This window comes from Ctenopharyngodon idella, chromosome 10 (genome assembly GCF_019924925.1).
Source record: "Ctenopharyngodon idella isolate HZGC_01 chromosome 10, HZGC01, whole genome shotgun sequence".
Classification (NCBI taxonomy): Eukaryota; Metazoa; Chordata; class Actinopteri; order Cypriniformes; family Xenocyprididae; genus Ctenopharyngodon; species Ctenopharyngodon idella.
This window is the reverse complement of record NC_067229.1, coordinates 15616040-15632507: the sequence shown is the minus strand read 5'-3', so window position 1 is coordinate 15632507 and position 16468 is coordinate 15616040. Positions and strand designations below refer to the sequence as shown.

The 16468-nt window shown below is 32.7% G+C and overlaps 1 protein-coding gene across 2 annotated transcripts; it reads right to left on the bottom strand.

The window, feature by feature from the left end:
* Window positions 1-1284: 1284 nt before the first annotated feature.
* Window positions 1285-16105, bottom strand: slx9 (SLX9 ribosome biogenesis factor). 2 transcript variants are annotated; one of them, XM_051911013.1, is made up of 6 exons: window positions 15764-16105; window positions 15514-15640; window positions 6448-6516; window positions 4110-4275; window positions 2581-2649; window positions 1285-1748 (listed from the first exon to the last, which is right to left on the bottom strand). In XM_051911013.1, the coding sequence occupies exons 1-6, from the start codon at window positions 15971-15973 to the stop codon at window positions 1628-1630; spliced, it is 762 nt and encodes a 253-aa protein (XP_051766973.1). In that variant the 5' UTR covers window positions 15974-16105; the 3' UTR covers window positions 1285-1627. The 2 variants fall into 2 exon arrangements, with proteins under 2 accessions (XP_051766973.1, XP_051766974.1); XM_051911014.1 differs by having other exon boundaries at window positions 15782-16103.
* Between the last annotated feature and the right edge of the window lie 363 nt (window positions 16106-16468).

Below are 16468 nucleotides of genomic sequence, written 5' to 3'. Positions count from 1 at the left end.
ATGGATGGATGGATAGATAGATAGGAGCCCAAACTATTAAATTCAGTTGCTATTTATTTTTAGATATATAAACACTCAAAAAAATAAATAAATGTAAATTGCACATAAGGCAAGTTTTGCATTAACTTCTAAATCTAATTATTAGTTATTTTCCAGTTATTTTTCCACTCCACCACTCCAATTCATTTTTGAAATATGATGAATTTATATATATATATATATATATATATATAATGAAAATATAAGCTAATATAGTGCATATATTTAGTGAAATGCTCCCCTCTAGAGTTAATTTCTCATGCTGTGGACCATAAATGACTTGCCAGAGGTAAATGTAATGCTAAGTGAGATATTTTTTTTTTTGATGTATTTCCACGGTTGAAACACTGGTTGAGAGATTGCACGTAAACATATCTATACGTAGATTGTCTGTTCTTCTTCTGCTCTTTTTCCCGTTGCGGCGGTTAGCAAACGGCGTTGCATTACCACGCGCCCCCTTCTGGATTGGAGTGTGAATCGCCTGTGTCTGACTGTATTCACCGTCTGACTGTATGCACCAAACTGTGACATCTGTACCGTGACGAATGTATTCACCATTACACCCCAGATAGATAGATAAAGGATAAAACTGTGTGCTACAATTGAGGCAAAATAGATTCCATGGGTCAAAAAAAAATATATCTGACACTGATTGCAAACGTGGCTATAATTACTGGTGAGAAGATATTAAGGTGGAAATGTTGCTTTTCTATTTCTTTTCTTTTAACTACTTGTCATTGAAATCAAACACTTTCCACAATCAAATATCTTACCTATAATAAATGGATTAAAGAGCACATTTGTGTGGGTGAACATCATCTAATATCTACACCCGCATTCACCCACAATGAAGTGAATCTAGATGAGATCCAAGAAAAGTTCCTCCTCAATATCAGACATCCAAGAGCTCTGATCTGCAGTCTGCGCTCATGAAGCGATTAAGAGAAGTCAGGTTAATGACAGGGTTCGGGTTCCCATGTCTCCTTTATCTCTGAAAAGTGCTGCCACCGTTTCCTTCTTTTCACAACGTGTTGCCATGGAAATACAGAGGCACATGCTAAATGACTGATATATCAGATCTTGCTTTAATTAGAGCCTTTTGTCTGTGATATTCCAACAAGTGGAAGTTCATGAACAAATGCAGCAGGTAGAGTAACTTACCTTATAAGAAATACATATTTTTCAGTGCAAGTCTATGGGATTTCTTTTTCTATTTTCCCAAATAGAAAAAAAAAATCTGCATAATCATTTTCCACTGGATTTATTTCAATCTTGCCAAAAGCATGTAAAATAGACAGAGTGAAAACACACATTAAATATCTCATAACATGATCACCTAAACAATTTATTTTACACTTAGACTCATTTTTGATATTACACAGAGGAACTGCAATACACCGTTTCCTCCATAGTGTTTATGCAGTGCCAGATAATGCAAATTATGCAAATCTTGGGATTCCTCTTCGCTTTCATAATCTATTATGAAGTACAAAATAGATTTGACTGCATTCATTTGTTTCAATGTATCAGAATATAATAAGATACAGTTTTTGTAGTCTAACAAGAGGGCGGTGCTCCAGAGTTGTGATTAACTCTGTTCCTCTTCCTGTTTGAGACGTTTCCGCAGATGATCACCAATTGCAGCCAAAGGGTTGGTCTTGAAGGCACGATTTTTCATGGCTTCATTGAAGTGAGATGCTTCCGTCTCACTGAGGGGGAAAAAAACATTTGACTTTGTTAAAATAATCTGTGCACAATAAAAATGTTATGTGACGAAACCAAGAATGACAGAACCAAGAATCTTAGAAAGCAAATAAATTATAAAGTAACTTAGAAAGTAACTAAATTATATATTTATGTACATATTTAGTATAAAGAAAATTAGGTAAATTTGTATAACCCAAGACATTTCAGTAACATTACTTACATGGCAATTATATGTTCGGTTATTGTATTTAAATACTTAAATTTAATATATATATATATATATAAATTAAATAATTCATAATAATAAAAGTTTTTTTTGTGGATAAAATGTGACTTAGACATGTTTTTGCAGGTTTTTTTTGAGATTTTCCCATTAAACACTATGTTTTTGTTGTATGGTTATTGTATTTAAATACTTTACTTTAAAATAAATTAAATAAATTTATAATATTAAAATGTATAACAATTAAAATGTTTACAATAACAGTTTAAATAATAATAATTAAAGTAGTTTAAACAATTTTTGCATTTAAATTATATCTATTATTTAAATAATATAATATATAAAATAATTTATATATCGTTTGTAATAATTTATTTTTTTCTCATTAAGGTAATGTGCTTAATTGTCATGACGATGCAAAAAAAAGAGAAAAAAGAAAGTCATAATATACATAAAACAGGCTTTAGTTTTTTTTTTATGTAAAATAATTTCATACAGGTTTTGTGTTTTTTTTTTAAAGATTCTGATGCTATATGATTGATAAAATAAAATACTGATGTGAAATTAGCATTAGGCAAAGTTTGGAAGTGAGAGGGAAGCCATTATCTTACAGTAGCTTTCGTTTCTGGGCTGGTTTCATCTGGGTGAAGTCTGTGGGTTCTGGCTTCTTCTTAACCGAACTGAGATGAGAAAATGAACAAATATTTGTGTTACATGCAGAACCATTTATATTTAGCATCATTAATTTGCTAACAAAAAAAAAAGTCAGGAAAAAAGCCTGTCTGCTCAAATGTGTTATATATAGAGACTTAAAGGCATGTTTGAAGATGCGCTTTGAAGTTCTCCAGAGCGCAGGCTTTCCTCACACAAGTGTTATTTATTTGAGTTACTCGTGCAAGAGAAAGCAAGACTTCACAACATGCATCAAATGACTAACAGATAAAACAGCACAAACACAGAGAAATGTGTTTTGGATCAAGGCAATTACACAGTTGTGAAAAAAGCTTTGGACTTTCGCACGCTCAGCCAAACGCCCAATTAATTTACAAAAACAGCACGACTGCTGCCAACCCGTGACATGCATAATTTCTTAAGAAACACATTTAGAGCATTTGTGTGCGATATAAATATGCTTTTTTACTATAATCTGCTTATAAGAGATTGCCAAAAAATATCAAAGCCTGAAAAGTTTTGAGTGCTGTTCAAGGTTTACATTTCAACACTTACCGTACCACAAGCATGTTTATAAATACCAGCCATCACAAAAGACTTTTAAATTACATGAAGTTGTTTGACAAAACTTAAATCACCTTCATTTATTTATTTATTTATTTAAATGATTCCCACACCTGACCATGTATTTTCATGACTTTTCCAGTTGTTTGTGATTACTGGATAAAGAGTTTGTTTTAATCTTAAATTATATTGAAAAAGAACAATTTCTAGCTGATTAAATTTTTTTTGTTCTGCGCCGCGAGAGCAAATCCACATTGATGCAGTTCCAAAGAATGAGGACGTGATATGGTGAAACCGACGCCATCGTCACTGTTCGTATCACTGTGGTGTTTACAAGTGCTGAGGAAGATCTGGAGCTGAAATCCAGATATGGTAATAACCACTTGGTTTCTGACACGCTCTGTAAGTGGTAAACCAATCACAACAGACTTGGCCATCTGACCAATCAGAGCAGAGTAGGCTCTCGGAAAGGAGGGGTTTAGAGAGACTGAATCCTTTATCGAACCATTTCAAACACTGTAAGAAATGAGGTGATGCAATGTATATTATTAGAAAAATAGTGTTTTTTGACCTTGGATGCATGTAAACCTGTTGTAAAAGACCTCCAAAACAAAATTAGGAACCTTCAAAATAGCATAACAGGGGCACTTTAATAATACTATAAATATTGAGTAAATATGTAAAAATCAGGGGGCAGAGTAAAAGAATAAATGTACACTGGCTTGCAGAAAATGAATACAAATTTGGTTTGAATCCCACTGCAAGAGAAACAGGTGTTGAATGAAATCTGTTATGATGTGTTGCTTAAAGACTATTAATGAGAGCTTACTCATGCCAACACTCATATGCCAGCATACACAATCATTATGTTTCTGTGTAAAAATTGAGAAAAGGGAGTACTTACACTTTATTTTTCCGGCGTGCACTGCCGGGGGTTTTGAAAGATGGAAGGAGCTGGGAGAGTTCAGGAAGAGCGTCGGCCAGCGGCCTCATGTCGCCCACAACGGGCGTGGCCTTCCTCCGCGCTTGTGCCACCTGCTGTTCACGGGCCAGTTTGATCGCACTGATCTCTACGGATGGTAAAGAGACAAACAAACTTGAGACAAAGACAGATATGCAGGGGAAAAAAAAAGCGGTTTTCTGATCATACAGAGCAGTAGATGCAAATTCTTGTGCGCACATTCATTAAAATTCACACGTTCTTTGAGCTGTTGTGCTGATGTGGGTAACAGAAGTTTGAAGTCAATTCCTGATCCTCCTCCTCTTGCCATATCTTGTTCTCTGGCATAGCATAAAAAGGAATAAAATAAAATAATTGAAAAAAATAAACAAGCAAATAAATAAGGCATTAAATAGAAAAAATAAACTAGAAATTAGTCAGATAAAATGAAAACAATAAAATGACAAGTAATTTAAAAAGGCATAAAATAAAATACAAGATATAAAAAGGCATAAATAAAAAGCATGAACAATTAAATATAAAGTCATATAAAATTCACATTATAAAAAAATAAAACTACATAAAACGATATAAAAACAAAAGAATGTGTAAAATAAAAAAGGTAAATTAAAAGGTATAAAATATAAAATCAACAAAAATAAAAAGTAAATTCATTCAATAAAATGGCATAATAATGAATTTTAAAAATATAAAAGCATAAAACAAACAAATAAACAAAAAGGTAAAACAAAAAAGGTATACAATAAAAAAGGAAAATTAAAAAGGTATAAAATATAAAATCAAAAATAAAAAGTAAATTCATTCAATAAAATGGCATAAAAATGAATTTTAAAAATATAAAAGCATAAAATAAACAAATAAACAATAAAAAAAGGGATAAAATAAAAAGCAACAAAAATAAAATACAAATTAATTAAATAAAATAGCAAAAAAGGCATTTTAAAAATACAAAACCAGAAAATAAATGAATACAAATAAATGTAAAATAAAAAGTATACATTAAAAAGGTATAAATAAAAAGCGTAAAACTAAAATATAAATTCTTAAAATCAAAATGTATAAAATAAAAAGCAACAAAAATAAAATATAAATTCATAAAATAAAATAGCAAAAAAGGAATTTAAAATAGCATAAAAGCTAAAATACACAAATTAAAAAAAAAAATGTGTAAAATAAAACATTAAAAAGGTATCAAAAACAAGGCATAAAAATATACATTGTTCAAATAAAAGGTATAAAATAAAAATGACAATTAAAAAAAAAAAAAAAAAAAATCAAAAATGTGTAAAATAGAAAAGGCATATATATATATATATATTATATTTACAATTACACAAAAAGACAAAATAATATTTAATTACAGTAAAGAAAAATGAAATCAAAGGAATTGTTGCATTGTTTTTAAACAATGGTTTGAAATCACAACCATCACAGTAACGTTACAGAAGGTCACATCATTTCTGATAAAAAAAAAAAGTTGGTTTAAAGGGTAAATTTATTCTGGTAGGCCTATATATCCAGTACGACTTCCCGTCCAGGTCATACAGAAAATAAATACTGCAGGGACGGACTGATGTCACCAGATCATCTGAAACCAAAGCAAACCTCTGAGACAGAAAGCAGGACACACCAGGTGCTTCAGTCAAAAAAAAACAAAGTACATGTAGGGAAGAAAAACAGATGGAGAAGTGTTTCTTTGACATAAGCACTTAGCTACATGTACGTGATTTTGCAAACACAAATGAAATACCATTCTTCACCTGACAAGAGGCCATTTGGGGGGGGGTGTTTTTTTTGCTGCCGTTAAGATTTTTTTTTTTACATCTACATCCCTGTTACTGTACACCATTTGTTAAAACCTTGAAGGTCTTTGAGCTTTATGAATCCATCAACATCTTAATCCTCCCCCCTTTTTAATTTCCTGAAAGTCCGACATGCAGTCTGAGGCTTGGGTTTCGGCTGGAGCCGTGAGCCCCATTAGATCCTAATTATAATCACCTCGGACGGAGCTTGTGTTACACGACGCATTGATCGGCCGGAACGATTACAGGCGTCAGAATCAGGGTGTGGCGTTAATGATCCTGCCATATTCATCTCTGAGGTTCCCGTCGCTCCATGAGAGAATTGCAGATCAGTTCACGATGAAAGAAATATCCTCATATGAGCGTTTCGGGATTGTGTTCGCTGAACCTTTGATGATATTTGCGCTTTTCTTTGTGGGAAAGGAAAAGGTCCTAAAAAGAGAAGGTGAAAAAAAATTAAAAAAAAAAAAAACACTCACTGTTGAGCCATCTTTCCCTCCGCTCCTTCATTTTTTCTTTCTTTGACTGATGTTTCTTTTCTCCCGTGCCTGGGGGGAGGGAAAAAAAGACATTTCCATATGGATAATTATTGATCAATTCAACATGACTGACCTTTGAAGATGCTATGTATTTAAGACACACAAAAAATAAAAACAAAGTTCTTTATTCTTAAAAGCGGATAAAGAAAAAGCAAAACAAAACATATTTATATTTAGTTTAGAATGTAACGCAGTTTAGTAAATAATTTTCGGTAACTAAATAAAACAAAAATATAAAAATAAATGAAAAGGAATAAAATAAATTAAAAGACAAAACAGGAATAAAAAAAAATATCTAAATGCATGAAATAAAGCCATAAAATGTATAAAAAATTAATAAAAATGTAATAAAACATAATAGAAAGGCATAAAAGGGGAAGAACCATCATTTAAACCAGTGTTATTTTACTATATATATTATTTTAGTATTTATAAAAAAATTAAACTCAATTAAATTTTTTTTAAATAACTATAAAACTTTATTTTTATATTTTCTGTTCTCATTTAAATTTTAGATTAAGTTTTTGTAATTTTGTTTTATGCTTGTCATTTTTATTATTTTTCTATTTATTTTTTCTATTTTCTATTTTTTTATTATTTCTATTTAGCTTAAAATGTATTTTTATTTCAGTTTTAGTAATTTTTTTTACTTCAACTTAAACATTTTATCTTAGTTAGTTGCCAAGGCAACATTTCTAATTTTCATTTTTGACAGAAGTTTACATTTTTCATCTAATATTTAAATTTTACTTCTGCTTTATTTTGATTAATAAAAACTAATTTTAATTGTTTTAATTAAATCACAACCCTAGTTTAAACAGAAAAAGCAAAACAAATGCACTGGACTTTGAAGTTATTCTTTGAAGAGAGCTTTATATTTGGTTTGAATACAGGTGTTTTGGTTCATTCTGGTTTTGTTTTGTCTGCAGGGACTGAACTCTGTGCACCTGTCAAAATAACGTAGTGGCAGCCAATCAGTTAAGGACATGGACGGCTGCTAACACAAAGGATGCAGGTTCAGTTCCCAACAGGGATGATCCAGGAACTGCACTGCTTAGATCACAATTTTGCCCCTGAGAAACATGCATATAAGCTGTAAAACAACATGAACCAGCAAAATGTTTCTTCATTACTTTCGTAATGTGAAACAGAATATTCAACAGAAAATAATGTAGGGTTAGAAGAATAAAATTATTTTTTTTTTAATTACACACTATTTTTCCACTATAAGACACTATTTTTAATCTAATGTCCACATGTGAAAATTATGACATGTGCCATGGCTGCGAGATTGTATATGGAATGGAAAATAACGTGTGTAGATTACAGAAGGATGTCTGTTGTTTTAACTGCATGTAACTTCCTGTTCCGGGATAGTGACGTCTTATCAGCGGGAGCATATTGTGTGTATGTAGCGATTGTACTGACCTCTGGGGATCAGATGGAGTGTGACGTGAATTCTATATGTACCTTTTTGGGTCAAACTATAAATAAACTTTTGTGTGTCACACACAAGATTTACATGCTTCAATTTCAGAAAATGCACTTAATAAAAGTGATTAAATAGTTATTAATCATTTAATATACTGTGATAGTATAATCAATAATAATTACTGTTAATTAAATAATATTAAATTACTGTGCATTGAAAAATCTTCACTTTCAGAAAATGCACTTGTTGTGAACTTAATAATAATATTAAAATTGTTATTAACCCTCTGATGCATAGTGACTATTACAGATATGTGATTCTCTTAGAATTAATAATTCAGAATTATTAATATTAATTGCATATTATTAGATGAGGAATCATAAAAACACCCCAAAACATTAAGATCAGTGTTGTTACTGTTAACTAAAACAAAAACTATTAAAAATAGTTGATGTTAATTAAAATAAAGCTGAAATCAAGTAAAAAATAAATTAGATGAAAAACTTAAATCAGAAATAAAAAGTTGGAGTACTAAAATTAGTAAAACTTAAATAAATTAAAGCTAAATAGAGAAATTAAAAAAAAAACTAATAAAAGAACATAATGACTAAAACTTATGAAATATAATATAAAATAAATATATAAATTTAAAAAAAATTTTTTCATCTGCGATTTAGAAATTCATGCGTCACAGGGTTTTTAATTTATTATTATTATTATAACATATTCTGATTGTTAGCATAATTAATAATAATACTTATTAGTTAAAATATTTTTTATTTAAATTGTGCATTGAAAAAAAATTAATTACCACAAAAGCAAACAATTTTTTCACTTGGCACTCTGAAATGATCTGTGTTATGCAACATATGTAAAAAACAGTTAAACTACAGTGATCGTTTTGTCCAAAAATAACACAAATGCATTAAAACCAGAGAGAAACGCATGAAAATAAGTCGACCTCTGCGATTTCGATCACCAGGGGAAAAACTCAGCTCAACAAGCTTTTGGTTGCCGAGCAACATTCCAAGGAAAAGAGCATTTGTATGAGATATGTGGTCATCCAAAACGCCTTCGCATCTCTGCAAAGGTCCGTTCACCAAAAGATGGAAGAGAAATGAGAGTCTGACAGCCTGAATGACCTGCACTGACCTCTCTTGCCCTGCTGTGGATGTTTATCGTGGATGTGAACAACAAAGGCCTTCAAAAACACTATTTTTGCCTTGAAAAACCAACTGAAAATATGTTTAAGCTAAGTACTAAAAATTACTAAAACTAAAGCTGAAATAAAAATAAATTTAAGCTAAACAGAAATAGTTAAAAAAAAAAAAAAAAAACACGATCAAAATCTCCAAATTGAATGATTTCATTCAGTTTGTTGTAGCAATGTATGTGCTTTCCACATTTTGATGCCAAAGAGTGTTTCACTGATTTCCCAGCCATGCAAAGCAAATTAACTTATGTAATCCAATTGTAAAAATGTAGCCACATCCGTAGCATTTCTGTGAATTTATGTCTGCTATTTTGTATATGTCAATCACTTCGAGGCGACTGGCCTGTTGTGTGTGTTTGTAAGAGAAACAGCATCTCAAATGTCTGTCATCTTCCTGTGAAGGAAAGCTGAAACTTTACAGATTGGATGCTGGCTGTCTGCAGGAGACCCAAGAGAATAACACGAGAGTTACTTATTAGTCATGAACGATTACGTGTCACGTACACTTCAAAACAATTTTTCGCTCCATTTTTAACAGCCCCTCAAAGCCTTATAAACACACAGACGTCTATGCGTTTTTGTCTGTATATGGGCATGACGCAGCCGTGGACGAACTGTGCACAATCAGCTCTGCCCTCTGGAAAATAGTCTGGAGAGGTGACTCGATAAGAGAGATAAACGTCATGTCCTACGACCCACATTTCCCCACTAGCCCACTTGATCCAGACTGATAATCTCTGACAGAAAGGCCTACATGTACAAAAACGCCCTGGGCCTGCATCCTTCACTGATATGATAAACAGAACATAAACATCTGCTTTTACACAACGGCATTTGGGAAAGAGACATTGAGACAAAAAGGTTATAGCCTGAAATGCTTAATATATATATATATATATACACAATATCAAAATATGGTAATGTAATATGTAAATATACAATATATAAATATATGAGTGATTGTATAACAGTAAATGCATATATTATCCCTGGTGGGGATAAAATTAAACGCTTCAACACTCATGTTTAAATAACAATAGAATCTCCCACTCATGCGAAAAGAGATGACACCGTGTTTAAGTTATGATCCGGTTTCAGTGGCCTTAAAGGCACAATATGTAAGATTTTTGGATTAAAATATCCACTCTAACAGTGTTATATATTTTGTTGACTTGTGCACTTACATTATACCAAATGCTTCCAAGAATGTTTAAGGTTTTATTTTGTAGAAACCATGGAAACACCAAAGACACTTTAATATATTATGTGTTTTAATTAGACAGGTGAGCAGCTGTTTGGATGGATACATTAATCGACAGAAAACTAATCGTGTTATATAGCTCAACACAGTAAGTCTTATTGTTTAAATCTCGTTTTCTTGATTTACAGCGAGTACCATGTTTCGCCATGCCTAATATCGATCTAGCTTACTTCAGTGTGAAACAAGTGTCTCATAGCAGCCGCCGAATGGTAACACTTTATTTTACAGTGCCGTAGTTACACGTTACTACATGTACTTACTATAGTAATAACAGTAAATTATGCATAATTACAAGTAACTAACCCTAAACCAAACCCTAACCCTAACTGTAACTCTATAATAAGTACATGTAGTTAATTAATAGTACTCTGTACTTATGGGTAATTACAATGTAACTATGGCACTGTAAAATAAAGTGTAACCTAACAACATTCAACACAAATGTATCTAACATGATAAAACAGCACTGCGTTACCCCACATATTCATGAGCAGAAGAAGCGGAAGCGGCATAATAAAAGCGTTCGTCTCTCATTAGCAATCGCTCCAGCAGCCTCGTTCCGCTCCAACGGCTTCCAGCCACACCCTTCTTCATACTACATTAATGTTAATAAATCTTTAATACATTAGCTCATCCATGAACATGATTTCTGCCCGAGTCCCGTCAGATTCTTTTCCACCAGCTGTAGACATGTTTTCCACCAGTTGTAAGACAACACCTCCCATTCCTCGAAATCAAGGCGTCATCAAGCTACGCCTTTGTTTTGAATAAGCGACCTATAGTGGTGAAAAACTACATATATTGTGCCTTTAATCCATGCACGGCTTTTCAAAATGTCACAAAGCGCAATTGTCACATAATAAGCCATTTCAACATAGAGACTACAGCTAGCCAAATTAAAGAAAAGTGAAAATTATTCAGAGCAGCATATCATTGTATTTTACAGGACCCTCACAAAAAAAATCCTAGAAATATTACAACTGAGAATGGGACTGCAGGAGCTACTGTTTTAGGATGTAGGTGAATTCTAATGGTGAATTGAGCGATGTGAGGCATAGTGTCTTGACAGCACGTATCTTGACAGCACGTTGTGCTATTTTGATTATTTTGTATTAAATATTGAAGTTTATAAATAAGTGTAAACGAGTGGTGCTACGCATTGCTCTAAAATCGGGTTTTAATTTTGGCATGTTAAATAAGCATTCAACGAACGCGCCAAGATTTTTTTTTTCTTATAACAGTGGAAAGAACTTAAAATATTTAAATACTTAAAATTTTTGGTCATACAGATAAGAGTAAGACATCATTCGAAACTGTAGAGTAATACACTGACAATAAAAAAACACTTAATGCTTTTATAAAGTAAAGAAAAAACAAACAAACAGGATGCGCTTCCTGCAATCTTTGTCTTCTTTCTGGAGAAACTTCTGATTCTTTATCCGATTTCTTTCTTAACTGTTTACATTTGGTTAAGACATAACCAACTGTGTTTACTATGATAGGCCTACTCTCCAAGACAGCTATTTTGCCATACATTTAGGTGTATTTGTCCGTTCAAGCGCAAGAAGACTAGGTTATTCGCGCGTGCGCGCTATGGAAGAAGCGCCATATATGCCTCACACCAGACACGTCGCGTTCTCACAGACTTTATTAAATACACAGAAAGAAAAATACTGAAAAATGTCTTTACACACTCTTCCAGCATAGGGTGAATTCATATGTAGATACATTAACAATTTTTGACATTTACTCTTAAATTATTGTTCAACCAATTCAAAATGCCAATTATTAACTGCAAAAATTCAAACTTTAGCCCATATTCGTGCATTCAACATTTGTTTGCCAATTTCCAGGCTCTGTCTGATCCACAACCAGTTTTCCACACTCAAATCCTAGTCCAAACCATTCAAAGTCACCACTAAACTGCTTTCAGATCAGAAAAACCCCATCAGTGAGTCGATCCAACCATCAACCACCACAGAAATAACAACAGTCGTGTTTTTCTGCTGTATCTGCCCGATAGGGATCTCTGTCCTGCCGATATCTCCCTCCACCATTCCTGACGCAGGAAACCCAATCTCGCCTTTGCATCCGTCTGTTTGCCGCAAACGAGGGATAGGAAAAAAAATCCATCATTCCCACCACATCCATCCCAGAGAGAGCATCATGTTCAGAGAGCTGGCTGAAACGGACACCGCCAATTAGGAGCGGACAGAACAAGCGACTGCCCTTTCTCGCCCCTCTGCACTTGCACTTCTCCTCTCCTCGTCCCGCAGCGCTCTGAGGTGGCAGGGCGTCAGGGGAGCTGAGCTGGAGGTGAAGGAGGTGAATTTCCGAGGTCAAGCTGAGACACTGATACCCCCAATTAAAGAGACGAAAGATCTCGTTCTGTCAAAGCAGGGCCACAGGCACATCGATTCTCTATGTCAACCTGATTCTCTCTAGTGCAGCCACGACAGAACTAGATCCTTGATCTACATTAATGAAGCATACTCAAAAAATGACATATATCATTAAAATTAACATATTTAAACAAAATAAATAAGACATTACTAACAAGTAAATAAATATATTTACTAATAAATCTCAATGAAATTATATATATATATATATATATATATATATATAAATATATAAATAATGAATATATTAAAAATATTCAATATAATGAAAATATAAGCTAATATAGTGCATATATTTAGTGAAATGCACCCCGTTCATTTAAGTAACATGCTGTGGACCATAAATGGCTTGCCTGAGGTAAATGTAATGCTAAGTGGGATATTATTCTCAAGCTGTTTTATTGATGTCTTCCCGCAATTGAAACACTGGTTGAGAGATTACACATAAGCATATCTATACATAGATCGTCTGTTCTTCTTCTGCTCTTTTTCCTGTTGTGGCGGTTAGCAAACAGCGTTGCATTACCGCACACCCCCTTTTGGATTGGAGTGTGAATCACCTGTGACTGACTGGATTCGTCGTCTGACTGCATAAACTGAACCGTGATGGTTCGGGATGAATACATGTAATGTTACGCCCCAGATAGACAGATATATTCATTAAGAAACACCCACATACCCACATGAAAATGTGCATAATAAACAGTAAACATACTGTACACAACAGCAGCCAAGGTCACAGTGAGGCATAAATCATTCGCTGTGTCTGAAATCAAATACTTTCCTACTATATAGTATGCGAAAAACAGTACGCCAACCGAGTAGCATGTCCGAATACTTACTTTTCGAAAAACAGTAGGCAAAAAGTCATCGGATGCGCTGAGATTCTGAAGAGTGCATTCGACAGACACTTTACTATCCTATGAGGCCATGACGTAAGGTCAAGTGACAGTAACAACGTGGCGGATGTAGTATGTCCGAAATTCACTATATAGTATAGTATGAACATACTTTTTTTAATGATAGCGAATTAAGCTCGATTGTTTACTCGGGGTGCGTTTACACGACCATGATGTAGTAAAAATGAACAAAAAAGTTCCTTTGCGTTTTTGAAAAGTTTAGCATACAGACGTCAACATTCTCAAAACAATTCCCATTCACACGGAGCCGTGAAAATGACTAAAATCACTGTATTATTCTGCCTGGCCAGTAGTTGGCGATTTTACTTTGTTAAGAACGCATGCACACGACATCACCGTTTTCACAAATTTGTGCTTTTGTAGTTTACATGGAGACGGATAACTATCATTTTCAAAAACGTGCACTCTGAAACCCGTTTTCAAAAATTTGCGTTTTCAGGCCCCCAAATTGCCAATGTTGGGTAAATGAATGGCCAAAATGCATAAAAAAGTTTCAGTTTTTAGTTGAAACCAGTGTCGTGTAAGTGGCCACTCAGTCTTCCACCCTTACTAGTTGTCTTCATAAGAGTGAAACACAGTGATTTGAGTAGCAGGCGTGGAGTCAGCGCTCACGTCAGTGCATTGATGCAGCAGCACTGTGATGTTCATGCATGAGTTATTTATACTGCAGACAGCCAGGAATAGAACAGAACCTCAATACTCACACACAGCTGACATTTATAGAGAAGGAATCAAAGCTAGAGGACGTGTGAGGTGAAAAACACTCTCGCTTTCATCTAATGACAAGATGCATTTATTTAACTGCTCCAAACTTTGCTGCTTGGTTCTTTTCAACTTTTCAATGAACGGCCTGGATCTTAAACCACAAAGCTACACCATCCTCTGCTTTAAATTCTAGCATGAAGAAAATCTTTGTTCATTAATTTCAAACATCCAATCTTCAATATACATTACAGATTTTTCACATACATTTCCAAAACAGAGAATCTAAAAATGTGCCAGTCTGCCATCTTGTGGCCACAAGCATTTTGGCAACAAGATTATGCATTTAAATATTTAAATACACTTTTATAAATACAATAATATTATAATTATATTTTGAAATATATTAAATTATAATATTATAATAGAAAATGTAAAATTAATATTAAATGATTCTGACTTATAAATAGAATAATAAACATTTCTTAATTTAGCATGTCAAAATCATAAAAAATCTGATTTAAATGTAAAGAATGTGAATATATTATGAATAATGATATCATAAATTACAATAATATAATCATTTAAATATTTTTGAATATGTATTAATATTAAATTCTTGTAATATTTAGTTTAAATACTTTAAATGCAGTTATAATATTATAATAGTAAAAGTAAAATAAAAATTCAGTGATGATCTACAAGAATAAACATTCTTCTTTTTGCATTATAACTTTTCTTTGTTTAACATTTATCAAATTCATATAACTTTGCCTATTTTTTACATTTTAAATGTAAAAATATTATAATATTAAGAATATTAACTTTGATACTTTTTTGAGTGTATTATTTAAAACTATTCAGCTGAAATACTTACATATTTAAAATCATAATTTCAAAATCATAAAACTTTTTCTACTCAGATTTAAATATTATAATATTTGAATTATAATATAATTATTTATTTTTGTATATTTATTAATATTAAATACTTTAAATATTCAGATGAAATATTTACATATTTAAAAAGAAATTTGTGCAAAAAAACAAACAAACAAACAAACAAAAACACTCACCTTTCTGTTCTCCTGCAGACTGTTTGTTTGCAGTCACATTTGATGGTTCATCAACCTTCAGTGTTTGAACTAAAGACTCAGGGGAGATTTTAGTTCCAGCAAAAACTCCAGTGGGAAAACTGAAAGCCTACATGGAACATGAAGTTGAATAATTATCTAATTTAGAACAGGTCATCTGAGGAGAAATTACACTGATCTGAAGTAACTTAATAGCATATGACAATGAAATAAAACAAACAAATGGTCATACCTTGTTGATGGTCCATACCTTGGAATTATTGTTTATACTACTGTCCGATGTGTTGGTTTTGGGCTGTTTTGAATCTGTTTTTGTGAGTTGAATGGATTGGATAGCTATCTTCTCCAGATTCCCAAGCCTGGGTCTATTTTCATGCTCATTTTCCAGCTTTACAGCGCCGTGATGGAGCTTCTGCCGGATCCGTTTAATTTTCCCCACCATTTTGATTCAGTATATGTGATTTCGATATAATTTTATGCGTATATAACGCTCAAACATACAGAAAATATCCCGCACGTGTTAAATTGACAATTTGTTTGGTGTTACAGCTAATATAGTCCGGGTAAAAATGAAACGGAAGACAGAAAAGTTCCGTCATAAGTCCTCCTTCGGGTCGTCGTTGAGGATCGTCTACTCTACACTTGAAAATAATATTCAGGTATAGTAGTTTACCAACAAACCAACCTTAAACTTAAATAATAACTTAATTAAAGAACACGAACTGTAACATAAAGCACATAACTAATGCCAATAATAATAAGAAATGTAACTTTAACCGAAGGTAATGAAGGGACGACTTTCCTGTAAATGTCCGTTTGCCCATACTTTAACTTATTAAACATAATTTCAACAATATCCCGCTAGGAAGTACTTTTTAAATATACATTTACACTTAAGCTGGTTAGCAATTGGGGTCTACCAACCTGACCAGCACAT

Bases quoted from the DNA above. Each gene is read 5' to 3' on its own strand.
- slx9 (XM_051911013.1), bottom strand. From the start codon at position 15,973: ATGGTGGGGAAAATTAAACGGATCCGGCAGAAGCTCCATCACGGCGCT. The intron at 15,641-15,763 runs GTATGACCATTT...TGTTCCATGTAG, and splicing joins AGGTATGGACCATCAACAAG to GCTTTCAGTTTTCCCACTGG. The intron at 1,749-2,580 runs GTAAGATAATGG...TTTCCCCCTCAG, and splicing joins GCCCAGAAACGAAAGCTACT to TGAGACGGAAGCATCTCACT.